Source organism: Ipomoea nil, unplaced genomic scaffold (genome assembly GCF_001879475.1).
Source record: "Ipomoea nil cultivar Tokyo-kokei standard unplaced genomic scaffold, Asagao_1.1 scaffold2353, whole genome shotgun sequence".
NCBI lineage: Eukaryota > Viridiplantae > Streptophyta > Magnoliopsida > Solanales > Convolvulaceae > Ipomoea > Ipomoea nil.
In genome coordinates this window covers 117,650-131,191 of record NW_017618781.1, presented here as the reverse complement: position 1 = coordinate 131,191, position 13,542 = coordinate 117,650, and the positions used below count along the sequence as shown (strand labels likewise).

At 39.4% G+C, this 13,542-nt stretch overlaps 1 protein-coding gene across 1 annotated transcript; it reads left to right on the top strand.

Moving 5' to 3' along the window:
- The first annotated feature begins 2,439 nt into the window (after positions 1 to 2,439).
- LOC109152004 lies at positions 2,440 to 4,017 on the top strand. Its single transcript, XM_019299592.1, has 2 exons — positions 2,440 to 3,072; positions 3,322 to 4,017. The coding sequence occupies exons 1-2, from the start codon at positions 2,440 to 2,442 to the stop codon at positions 4,015 to 4,017; spliced, it is 1,329 nt and encodes a 442-aa protein (XP_019155137.1).
- Positions 4,018 to 13,542: the final 9,525 nt, after the last annotated feature.

Here is a 13,542-nt window from a genome sequence, read left to right as displayed (position 1 = left end):
GCACTGGGAGGCAGCTTTGAGAGTTGTCCGTTATTTGAAAGGTACACCGGGTCAAGGGATTCTCCTACGAGCAGACAGTGATCTAACGCTACAGGGATGGTGTGATTCGGATTGGGCCGCATGTCCTACTACTCGGCGATCGCTTACGGGTTGGTTGGTTTTTCTTGGCCATTCTCCAATCTCGTGGAAAACAAAGAAACAAACTACTGTTTCTCGTTCTTCCGCAGAAGCAGAATACAGATCCATGGTAGCCGTTACTTGTGAACTCAAATGGTTAAAGGGCTTGTTGTTAAGTCTTGGGGTTCATCATCCCAAAACCATAAAGTTATTTTGTGACAGTCAATCGGCTCTTCATATTGCAAAGAATCCAGTCTTTCATGAACGCACAAAACACATTGAAGTGGATTGTCATTTTGTTCGCGATGCAATTAAAGATGGTTTGATCTTCCCTTCCTACATTCCTACCAATTCGCAATTAGCTGATATCTTCACAAAGGCTCTGGGGCAAAGGCAATTTGAATTTCTTCTTCGCAAGTTGGGCATTTCAGATCCGCATGCTCCAACTTGAGGGGGGGTGTTGAGATATTTGATGATATTAATCATCTAATTTAATTTTCATGTGTCTCTTGGGTTTTCCATATGTCTCTTGGGTTTCCCATGTGTCTTTTGGGTTTCCCATGTGTCTCTTGGGTTTTCCATGTGTCTCTTTGTTTTCTTTGTATTCATTCTTCATCATCTTGTTGGCACTATAAATAGAGTGCTTGTATTGAGGTTTAGACAAGAGACAATATATAATCAATTCTCCATTTTCTTCTTATTTGTATTCTACAAAAGTCGTGACCCACGTACTGCATCCTCAATCCGCATGCATTGCCACATTTCCCACATACTTTGTTTAATTAAATTATAATAATATTATTATTATAACATTGTCTCCTTTAAACCAAGTTGGATATATTGGTCATCCCAATTTCCTTCTTCAATTTGAGAAATGTCTCTGTCTTCAGCGTCTTCGTAAAGATATTTGCAACTTGACATTCACTTGAATATTACTCAATGTTGATTTGTTTTTCAACAACCAACTCTCTGATTTTGTGATACTTGATATCAATGTGTTTGCTGCGACCATGAAAGACTGGATTTTTGGACAACGAAATCGCTGACTTGTTGTCACAAAAAATAGTTGTAGGTGCCGCCTTGCTCGTATTGTAGGAACTCCAAAATTCTCCTCAGCCAAACTGCTTGAGTAGCACAGTATGCTGCTCCAATATATTCTGCTTCTGTGGTTGAAAGTGCTACAATCTGCTGCTTCTTTGAAGACCAAGAAAATATAGCTGAACCAAGATAGAAGGCATATCCTGATGGACCTTAATCCATGTGGAGTGTTTATGCATGTTGCTTTTGTTGGTCTCCTGCATTAAATCATTTACCATATTCCCTTATATTGTGATATATATAATTAATATGTAAAGTAAAGAATGTTATTTTATATATGATAGATATTGCTTATTTTGTCCATTATATTCACCCTATAGCATACGTGAATAATAAACAGAATTTAAAGTGCATAATTTAAATTAATTGACTAAATAACTGGTGTTTTACCAGATAAAAAATCTCAGGAATCGATTGGCCTCTGAAAGAAGACAGGGATCCGCAGGCTGTCAGGAATTCTTGGAGGCTGGGGTTGGGCTCGAGATTCTTTTGAGACAGGAAGAGGTGTTCTGGCTTCAACGATCTAAACAACTTTGGCTTAAGCTCAGGGATTCCAACACGAAGTACTTTCACAAGTCTGCTTCGGCACGTAAAAAACGAAATTTCCTGCAACGAGTGAAGGATCAAGATGGGGCTTGGAAGGAGGGGGCGGCTATGCATACTGAAGTGTTAAGGTATTACAATCTCATTTTCTGCTCGGGGTCTAGCGCTACCACGTTATTCCCCCGCATGCGGCATTGTGTCACGAACGAGATGAATATCTCTCTATTACGGCCCTTCACGACTGCGGACGTGAAGGAGGCCTTGTTTTCTATGGCTATGGAAAAGGCCCCTGGTCCACATGGTATGTCTCCGGCCTTTTATCAACACTTTTGGCCCATACTAGGCCATGATTTGTCTATGTTCGTCCTTAGGTGCGTTGCCCATTGTAATTTCCCCCGAGACCTGAATCTGTCTAATATAGTGTTGTTGCCAAAAAAAGAAAGTGCCAGAAAAGGAATCTGACTTACACTCGATCGCTTTATGTAATGTTGTGTACAAAGTCTTGGCCAAGATGTTGGCCAATAGACTCAACGATCTGTTGGGACATGTTATATCGCAATCTCAAAGTGCTTTTGTTCCCAAGAGATTATTAACGGATAACATTATAGTGCCGGGGAAGTGGGGCACTATCTGCGTAGGAAGGTCAGTGGGAATTTGGGGTGGGTAGTGCTGAAGCTAGATATGGCCAAGGTATATGATCGAATGGAGTGGGGTTTTTTGGAGGGGATCATGTTGGCGATGGGTTTTTCTGATCAGTGGGTGAGGTTGATGATGCTATGTGTCTCTATTGTCACTTATGCAATTCTGGTCAACGGGGAGTCAGTGGGGTCTGTTTGCCCCACTTGGGGCATCCGTCAAGGGGATCCGTTATCCCCTTATTTGTTTATTCTGTGTGCTGAAGCACTATCTGTGCTCTTCCAACCGGCGGAGGCTAGTGGTGATATTCACGGGGTGAGGGTGGCACGTGGTGCCCCTGCTGTTACCCATCTATTTTTTGCTGACGACAATTTGTTGTTTTTTAGGGCAAATCAACACGAAGCTTTCAAAATCAAGGAGTGTTTGGATGTTTATTGTGAGGCTTCGGGCCAGTTAGTCAACTTTGAAAAATCCAATGTCGTGTTCAGCACTAATACTGCGATGTGTATGAGAAGAATGGTGTGTGAAACTTTTGGGGTTCAGGAATCAAATGACTTGGGGCGTTACTTGGGGCTACCTTCGGTGTTGGGACTAACAAAATTGCCACCTTTCGGTACATTGAGGACAAGATTCGTGAGAGGATCGGCTCGTGGCAACACAAACTCCTTTCAAGGGCAGGTAAAGAAATACTGCTTAAAAGTATAGCTCAGGCTCTCCCTATTTTCACTATGTCGACTTTCTTACTGCTGGTTCGTGTCTGTGACACAATCGAAAAGTTATTTAATCGTTATTGGTGGGGAGGTGGTGGTACTAACAGCCGGGGGGATACAGTGGCTCAGTTGGAGTCGATTATGTGAACCAAAGGCAATGGGTGGGCTGGGTTTTAAACGTTTACGCGATTTTAATTTGGCGTTGCTGGCAAAATAGGGTTGGCGTATTTTAATCCAACCAGAATCTTTGGTAAGCAGGTTACTTAAAGCCAAATACTTCCCAGCGTGTGATTTTATGGAAGCATCTGTGGGGACGAACCCGAGTTATTTTTGGCGGGGTGTTGTGAGGGGACAGGAAGTCTTGAGACGAGGATTGGCACGGAGAATTCGGAATGGTATGGACACGAAGATTTGGGGTTGGAATTGGCTCTCTAGTTCGTCCGATGCAGGTTTACATACGCCTTGCGTTGATGAGCTCAAGGAGGCTAGAGTAAAAGGCCTAATGAATGAGCAAGGCGAATGGGACGTAGGTGTAGTGCAGGATCTTTTTCAAACGGAGGACGTGCATAGAATTCTATCGACTCCCACAAGCAAAGCTTTCAAGGACTCTTGGCGTTGGATCGGCGATGCGCGAGGCTGCTATACGGTGAAACATAGCTACCGTTTGCTCACCGATCAGCTAGCAGGTACGGGCTCTCAATTTGGCTTTCATTCGTGGAACCATTTGTGGTTACTCCCGGTGCCTCCAAAAGTGAAAAATCTCCTTTGGCGGCGTGCTCGTAATGTTTTTCCAGTCCGCGAAAACTTGAAATCGAAGAGAATCTGGATTGGAGGCGGTTGTCCGTTCTGTGGGTCTCCTTTCGAAACAGTTGAGCATATTTTTGGTGAGTGCAGCTATGCTACAAATCTTTGAGGTGCGGACGACGTGCTGCGTGGGCGAAACTTTCCAACAATGATGGAAGCCATTCTGGGGAAGTCAGACGTAGTGCAAGCCATTAAGTTTGCTGCCATCGTGTGGACATTATGGAACGCACGGAATGCGATTGTATGGCGTCAAGCAACACCATCGTTTGCGGAGCTTATTTTGCAGGTCACAAACCCGCAGCAGGTTTGGCAGGAGACATATGCAGCTCCGAATCCCACTGTGGTTAATAGCAACCTGACTATTCCATGGAATCCACCGCCGACTAATTTTCTCAAATGTAATGTGGATGCGGCCATCTTCCCGGATGGAGCAGGCTTCGGCGCTGTTCTACGTGACTATTCTGGTGGTTTTGTTACTGCGAGTAATGGCTGTACCAGTCATACTCAAGAGCCGCTCCTGGCTGAGGCTCTTGCGGTTTATGAAGCTCTCAAATGGCTGTCTGGTTTGCACCAAAATAATGTTATTATTGAATCTGATATTCTTATTGTTTATCATTTTGCAATGCTTTTAATTCCCATATGGTATATTATTCCTACGTAGGATTGATTGTAAAGCAATGTCGTACGATTGCTAGGGGCATAGGGGACGTTAAAGTCCGTCATGTCAGGAGATCAGCGAATCATGTGACTCATAGGTTGGCTCGGGCAACTGGTTCTTCGTCTGTCTCTATGTTGTGGGATGTCATCCCACCTGATTGTATCGCTGATTTATTATCCCATTAATGAAATCTGTTTGTTTTGTTCAAAAAAAAAAAAAAACTGGTGTTTTACATAACCCATCAATCCAGGAACTAAATCATATCAAAAAATAAAATCAAATCAAATCAGTTGATTCAATTATATTAGGTAAGTTAAAACTATGCGCTATTTTGATGCCAAATTACTCAGTAATCAAACTCAAACTATTTAATCATTGATCATATCAAACTTTGCATGTATAATAAATTCAAATACAACAATTCAAGCCTGCCAACATCTAACTTTATCACATCAATTCTGCATGTATCAATTCAGTGGTTGAGGATATATTTTATATTCTGAGCAATTTCTTGGCTCCATAGATGTATCGATAACTTGCAAGTAATCGCAGTCATAGTACCAATCATGAAATACCTCAGCAAAGGTCTGTAAAAATAACACTAAATTTTGTCACAAAAAAGATCTATATATATAGTAATTAATTAAGTAAATAAAGAAATATCACACTATTTTTTTTTTGACATTAAGAAATATCGCACTATTTATTACCTTGTTCCCTATGATTTTCAGCGTTGAAAAGTAAGTAGGCCTGTGCACGGTTCGGGTTCGGACGGTTCGGGTGTCGGACTAGTCCACCCGATCGAATTTCGGTTTTCTAAATCAATATCCTATCCGACTTTTTTTTGTACTATACTCCATTCGGGTTAAGTTGGTTCGGATATTGGACGGTTCGGATATAACTTCGGGTTTGTTCGGATTTCATATTCAACAATTTAAAAAAAAAAAAAAAAAACTAAGTAAAATTTCATATCATGGATTTCAAACTGTCAAACAGTCAAAGTACTTACTTAGTTAGTTACAACTACTTAGTACTTACAAATGACAAAAATACAAAATGATAAACAAAGTCATTGAATCATCAATCATGATAAACTGATAACAAAAAATAATCATAATGTATTATTTATTCAGCAATTGAGCATTCAGCAAACTGCACCAATCAACATCTTCCTGCGAACAAAAATACAATAATCATAATGTATTGTCTATTCAGCCTTCAGCAGTTCAGCTTTCTTGATCTTCCTGTACAAGTTAAATATAACATATTAAATACTTTGGGGATTGGGGCTGTTGGGCAGAAAAATTTAACTATGGAAGGCTCAGATTGCTATGTTTTCATGTCAAAGTAAGATTGTGGGTAAATTGCTACTTTTAGTATTGGAATGCAATTATGCAAACCAAAACTAATGAGCAACATACCATCCCAAAACCATTTCAGACAATGGTGGAAGCATCATCATAGCCAAATCAGTAAAGACTAAAGAGAAATAACATACTGATTACTGAGCACTTGAGAATAAGGGACTAAGGTAGAGTGACTGTTATTACCAGATGAGAATCATGAGATGACATTCATATAGGCAGTAAGGCTATACTGCTGGGGTCATACACTCATACTTATCATAGGCAGCAACAAATCCAACAATTGAATTGTTAGTTAGTTACCAAGCCATTAATTCCTAGGAAGCAACAAATCCAACAATTGGAATTAAAATCAAAAGTAAGTGTAAGTAAAACATTACAGGAATGGTAGGAAGGGGAAAACCAGCAGCACCAGATCCTGTGGTACCAAATCGACTTACTCCAGTAGCCAAGTCTGCAAAGTGCAAAGTGCAAAGTTAGAATTTTAATTTGAAATGCAAAGTTAAAGATTTAAAAACAGAATGTAACATTTAAAGAAATTACCTTGTTCAAGCTTTTCAACATCATCAATATTTTCCTCAACCTTAACTGGTTGATTTGGTAACCTCATCCAGTCTTGTGCACATACTAAGGCCTCCACAATTTTAGGAGTTAAAGAACTCCTAAATGCATCTAAAACCCTCCCACTAGTACTAAATGTACTTTCTGAGGCAACAGTGGAAATAGGAACTGCTAGGATATCCCTTGCCATTTTGGAGAGAGTAGGAAACCTCTCACTATTTAGCTTCCACCACCTAAGGATATCAAAGTCAGGAGTGTCCTCCACAATTTTTTCACTTAAATAAACCTGAAGTTCTGTTTCTTTATAGCTTCCACTAGCCTCCAATTTTTGCTTTTTTAGTTTGTTCTTTAACATATTTTGAGGTCTACCAATTGTGGCATGAGACTGGACAGGAGGCACATCTGGTTGGCTACCAGAAGATGAATCAGAAGATGATTGTTGCACATTGACAGAGTAGGTTGCTACATAGTCACCAAACAATTCTACCATGGCAGCTTGGACATTCTCTAAACACTTCTTCCCATTCTCTTTACCATACAGTTCATCAAACTGGTATGGCATATATTCCAACTTATCTCTTGGGTCCAAGATATTTGCAAAGAAGATCAAGGAATTCATTTTTTCATGATCTCCCCAATACTTTTCAATTTTACTTTTCATTTGGGATCCCATAACCTAAGAAAACATTGAATTAAATACAAACAGCCATACACAAAATCATAAATAATCAGATTAACCACTGAAAATGATAAAAATATAAAATCATTACCTCTGTAGCACTACTAGCAATAATCATGCTACTCAACATGCAACTCAAATCAGATATCTCACTGAAGAAACTGTTAGAGGTGACATATAGAGAACCAGAAATTCTAATTGTCATCTCATAAAACCCTTTCAACAGAACTACCAAGCATTCAACAGAAGTCCAGTCAAGAAAAGAAGGGACAGAATCACCCAGATCAGCAACAAATGAGGGCTCATTCAATGAATATGCATCAAACACAGCGTTGTATTGTATGGCAGTGCTAAGCATCATGTAGGTGTTGTTCCATCTTGTTGGAACATCTAGTTGTAAAGAACTTTTGGCTTCCACCCCAAGCAGTTCTGCAAGATCTCTGAATTTTTTGAGTCTTGCAGGTGAGTTCCTCATCCATCTAACAGAATCCCTCACCTTCTTAACAGAACTATCTGCAAACCTTAACCCATCCTGGACCACCAAGTTTAAAATGTGGGCTATGCACCTCATGTGAATGTACTTACTCCTAACAGTGGTTGCACCCCATGACAACAATTTGGACTTAAAAAAACTAATAGCTGTATCATTGGAAGAAGCATTATCAACAGTGACAGAAAAAACATCCCTAATCCCCCAGTCAATCAAACAACTCTCTAATGCCTTGGCTATATGCTCACCCTTGTGAGAAGAAATAGGGACAAAGGATATGATTTTCTTATTCAGCTTCCACTGATCATCTATGAAATGGGCTGTAATGCACATATAATTGATCCTCTGCACAGAGGTCCAGGTATCAGTTGTCAAACTGACCCTTTGAGTGTTAAGTCTAAACAGCTTCTTGAGGTTTAATCTTTCATCAAGGTAAATTTGGTAAATGTCCCTTGAAATTGTCCACCTAAAAGGTATACAAAATCTAGGGCAAGCAACCAAAATAAACCTTTTAAAACCTTGCCCCTCCACAAACCTAAATGGAAGCTCATCAATAATTATCATCTCACATAATGCCCTCCTAATGGCTTCCTGATTGAAAACCCAAGTCCCTAACTCCCCAACAACCCCTTCAGAACCCCCACCCCCTTGAGTATCAAATGTTGTCATAGCAGTGAAAGTAAGCAGTGACTGCCTAGTCTCCTTAGAATGTGGATTTTTTAGATAAGCCAACATATGATTTCTTAAAGAGGTAGTACCATGCTTTTTACTCTCACAGTGATAGACTTTAGCACAGTATATACATTTCCCCTTTACTACTTTGTTTTCAGAATCATATATCTTTTCAAAATGTTCCCAGACCTTAGATCTAGACTCCACATTCTTCCTCTTTTGTGCAGGAACAGCAGGATTAACCTCAGGCTGCAGAGGAGCATTTGTCTCAGTGCCTTGGGTTACTCCTCCAGGCCCCTCCTCAGTTGAGGGTGGAAGTCCAGATTGAGTCATTTGAGTGGCACTTTCCATCTACAAAGATGGGTACCAGTTTTCACTTTTCAGTTTGTGTGAGTGTGACATAACACATTAACACTAAAACTACCACATAAATTACATAATAAACAATTAAACATACAAAGATATCCAGAATCAGACACATGGACATAGTAGTTTGTGTCATCATTTTTCCAGATTTAACAATTAGCAATTAAGGGTCATACATCGATAAACTGATAGACATAATAACATATACAATTATACAAACAAATCCAGATTCAGGAACTCAGTCCAGATCATCATTATCTGGATTTGAGTTAAGGGCTTCCACGAATAAATGGAAATTCCCACACTGAGATTTCACATTTTAGCCTTTAACTCGGATTGGTAGATTACAAATTTGCATGGAATAAAATCCAGATTTCACAAAATCAACACTTAGAAATTAGTTTGTAAAAGGCTTCCACCAACAAATAACATAATATATGAATATATCACCAAATATTCATCACAGACTCATTGTAGAAAAGACAGAACACAATACATCTCAGTATCTCACAGAAATGAAGATATATAAAACTAGGGTTTTCGATTTCACACTGCTTTCTCAAAATATTCACCACATATCATCATAATAATATAATATAACACAAAGTCACAAACATTTTCTTAATATAAACTAGGGTTTACGATTTACTTGATTTCTCCCAAATAATCCCCGGAGAACAAGGGCTTCTAATCACCAGTTCACCACGGCTTCCACCACTTAGACTCTCAGAGACAGAGAGTAAGAGATTAGAGATTAGAGATTGCAACGCTTCGATTCTGAGAACCCTGAGATTAGACAATAGAGATTAAGAGATTAGAGATTTAGAGATTACAGATTAGAGAGTAAGACTGTAAGAGATTAGAGATTAGAGAAATAGAGACTAAGATATTAGAGATTAAGAGATTAGAGATTTACAGAATCAGAGATGACTGATGAGTCTTGAGAGAACTGAGACTCTGAGAGACTGAGAGTCTGAGACTCTGAGAGAGTGAGACTCTGAGAGTCTGAGAGAGTTGAGAGTCGAGAGAATGAGAGATGCGATCTCAGATCTCAAACCCTAGGTCAGCTGCGCAGATGAGATAATGAAGACCAAGTGTTGGAAGGCATGTATATATACATTGATGGAACGACGCCGTTTAATACAAAGCCTTAGGGAACCCTAGAATAGTTCGGGTATTCGGACGGGTCGGTTGGCAAAATTGTATACCCCACCCGAACCTTCTAAACTGACGCCGTATTGCATGGCGGATCGGGTAATGAGAGTCGGGTTCGGGTCATTCCGGGTTGGTCTCTCTCGGTCGTCGGGTCGTCGGTTTGAACGGGTGGGTCGGGTTGTGCACAGGCCTAGCCGCATTTGAACTTTATTCTATATTGTTAGGAATATAGCGGAATAATGCGGAAGCGAAGAATCGAAAATTGAGAATTATAGAAGTTAAATAATAGGGGAAAATATCTAAATGACAAAATAATTGGGAAATGGAATAAATATATATATATATATATATATATATATATATATATATATATATATATATATATATATATATATATATATATATATATATATATATATATAGGGAAGGGTTCTCGTGCGGATATAGTTTTCCGTGCTGTTGTGCGGTTAGATCTGAGCCGTTGATCAAATCTAAATCATCGACTCAAATCAATGAAAATTTAAAAAAAAAAAAAAAACGCGTGTTTGGAAGAAAGCCACGCACCTTAAGTGTTAGATCTTAAGCACAAACTTACGCATATTAAGTACAAAACCCACGCACAATAAGTAAAATCTCACGCACATTAAGCATAAAACCCACGCACATTGTTGGATTGTGCTTATGTGTGGGTTTTGGTAGACGCTTTTGGTTTTGGTAGACGCTTTTGGTCAGTAGACGCTTTTGGTTTTGGTAGACGCTTTTGGTCATTTAGACATGCTGCATGCTTCTTCATCCAACATACATTAAGCACAAACTCACGCACATTAAGTACAAAACCCACGCACATTAAGTTCAAACTCACGCACATTAAGTACAAAATCCACGCACATTGTTGGACAAGAAGACGCGCTTTTGGTAGACGCTTTTGGTTTTGGTAGACGCTTTTGGTTTTGGTAGACGCTTTTGGTCAATTAGACGTACTGCATGTTTCTTCATCCAACACACATTAAGCACAATCTCACGCACATTAAACACAAAACTCACGCACTTTAAATATTACACACACGCATATTATATACAAAACTCACGCACATTAATCACAGAACCGCTCACATTAATGTTGACCTAAATACAAAAATTACAAAATTGACACCGCGTTTTTTTTTTTAAAATTTTGGTAATCATGGACGTTGATTTAAGCGAGATGAATGACCCAGATTAAACCGCACAACCGCACCTGAGCATCCTAACCGCACCAGAACCTAATTCTATATATATATATATATATATATATATATATATATATATATATATATATATATATATATGTGTGTGTGTGTGTGTGTGTGTGTGTGTGTGTGTGTGTGTGTGTGTGTGTGTGTGTGTGTGTGTATGACTACGTAAGGAGACAAGAGAAGGAATAAGTATTGAATTCAATGGAATTGATGTTGTAATGAGTGCAATTACAAAGTAAAAATCCTAGGCTATTTATACAATCAAAAAGGAGAGAAATTTGCGCATAATAGGAGAACATGCAGTGAAGTGCGGCTATTGCGGCATTATGTGGATGACTAAGACAAATGTTGTCTTCATGGGTTTGAATGAATTTTAGCCACATTCTAACAATCTCCACCTTGGATCAAATTCACTGTTAGAATTAACAACTCGAACAGCCCGACTAAACTCAAGCACTACTTGAACATAGCAATAGGAAAAACTTCAAAATAGCAGGATGGATCGTCACCACCAACTTCCGATGCGACTGAAAGAGCATAAGCAACCATGTTGGTTTCATCATCACTAGCATACCTAGTAGGTTTTTAATTGTCCTCCTAGAACGATCCATAGCAATGAAATACTCTCGTTGTGGTTCGACGTGAGGTGCAGTGCTAGTAGATGCATCATCTTTAGTATTACCATTAGTGGTAGTAACACTATCAATAGGCCTGAATTCAAACTCCACCTTCTCACCAGTACTCTGTGTCTCACCTGTACTGGGAACTTTTCCAGAAGAAAGTAGTGCATTTTCATCAAATGTGATATCTCGACTCAGAATGATTTTCCGAGAATCAGGAGACCAAAGACGATACCCTTTTGACTCAGAAGCATAACCAAGGAAAATGCATTTGACAGCTCTCGGGTTTAATTTACCCGTACTGGAATGAGCATAACCAGGACATCCAAAAACTCTTAAGATAGAGTAGTCAACAGGATTACCTGACCAAACTTCCTCTGGAATTTTGAAATCGAGGGATGAATGTGGAGATCTATTTACTAATTAGCAAGCAGTAGAAACGACCTCGGCCCAAAAAATCACGCTGTTTCCATAACCCAGCATTAGAGAGCATACAACGAGCTCTTTCCAATAGCGTCCTGTTTAGACGTTCGACAACACCATTTTGCTGGGGTTTACCAGGCAAGGTCTTGTGCCTGGCGATTCCATTTGCCGCACAAAAGTCATTGAAATCTGACTCACAGAACTCCAAGTCTCAACAAGTATTTTCCACTTCTTGAAAATAGAAAATGCTTGATTTTTATGTTTCAGGAAATAGACCCAGACTTTACGAGAAAAGTCATCAATAATAGACATAAAATATCTACAGCCTCCCATAGACTGGAATTTAGTCGGTCCCCATAAATCAAAATGTATGTATTCCAATACATCTTTGGTACGGTGTGTAGCAGTAGAGAAACTAACCCTCTTTTGTTTCCCAAAAACACAATGCTCACAAAATTGTAATTTACCCGTACTTGAACCACCAATGAGGCCTTTCTTGCTCAGGAGATGCATGCCTTTCTCACTCATATACCCCAGACGCATATGCCATAACTGAGTGAGATCCGCATCAGACATCGATGAGGATACCGCTACTGAACCTGTCACAGTACTGCCATGCAAGACGTACAAGCTTCCAGAACGAGAAGCTTTCATGAGAACAAAAGAGCTTTTTATGACTTTCAGAACTCCACCTTCAGCTATGTACTTGCACCTTAGAGATTCCAAGGTGCCCAAAGATATCAGATTGCGTTTCAAATCAGGAATATACCGAACATTGGTAAGGGTCCTGATAACGTTATCATGAGTTTTAATCTGCACACTTCCAATTCCACGAACCTTGCATTGGGTATCATTACCCAGCAAGACAACATCACCATCAACCGGTTCCAGAGAGACGAACCAGTCTTTGTGAGGTTACATGTGGAATGTACAACCAGAGTCCAGAATCCACTCGGTTTCGCTCCGTTTGCAACCGGAGCTAACATATAACATAACATCGCCTTCTGAATCACTTTTAACAACACTAGCTTCAGGAGACTTTTCTCTCTCTTGCTTGTTTTTCAACTTAAAGCATTCAGTCACATCATGACCATGCTTCTTGCAATACTTGCACGATTTGTTGGACTTACTTGGATCTAGAATTTTTATTGCTACTCCCTAATTCAAGTGAATGACCCCTTACAGTCAAGCCTTCACCTTTGTCCTCAGACTTAATTTTAAAGTCAAACTTTTCTTTGGACAATAGGTTTGACTTAACATTGTCGAAAGTAAGGGTATCACTACTATTACCATACAGCATAGTTTCTTTGAAATGCTTGTATGATTTAGGGAGAGAGACAAGCAATAAAACAGCACGATCCTCATCGTCAATTATGACATCAATATTTTCCAAGTCCAATAAAATAGAATT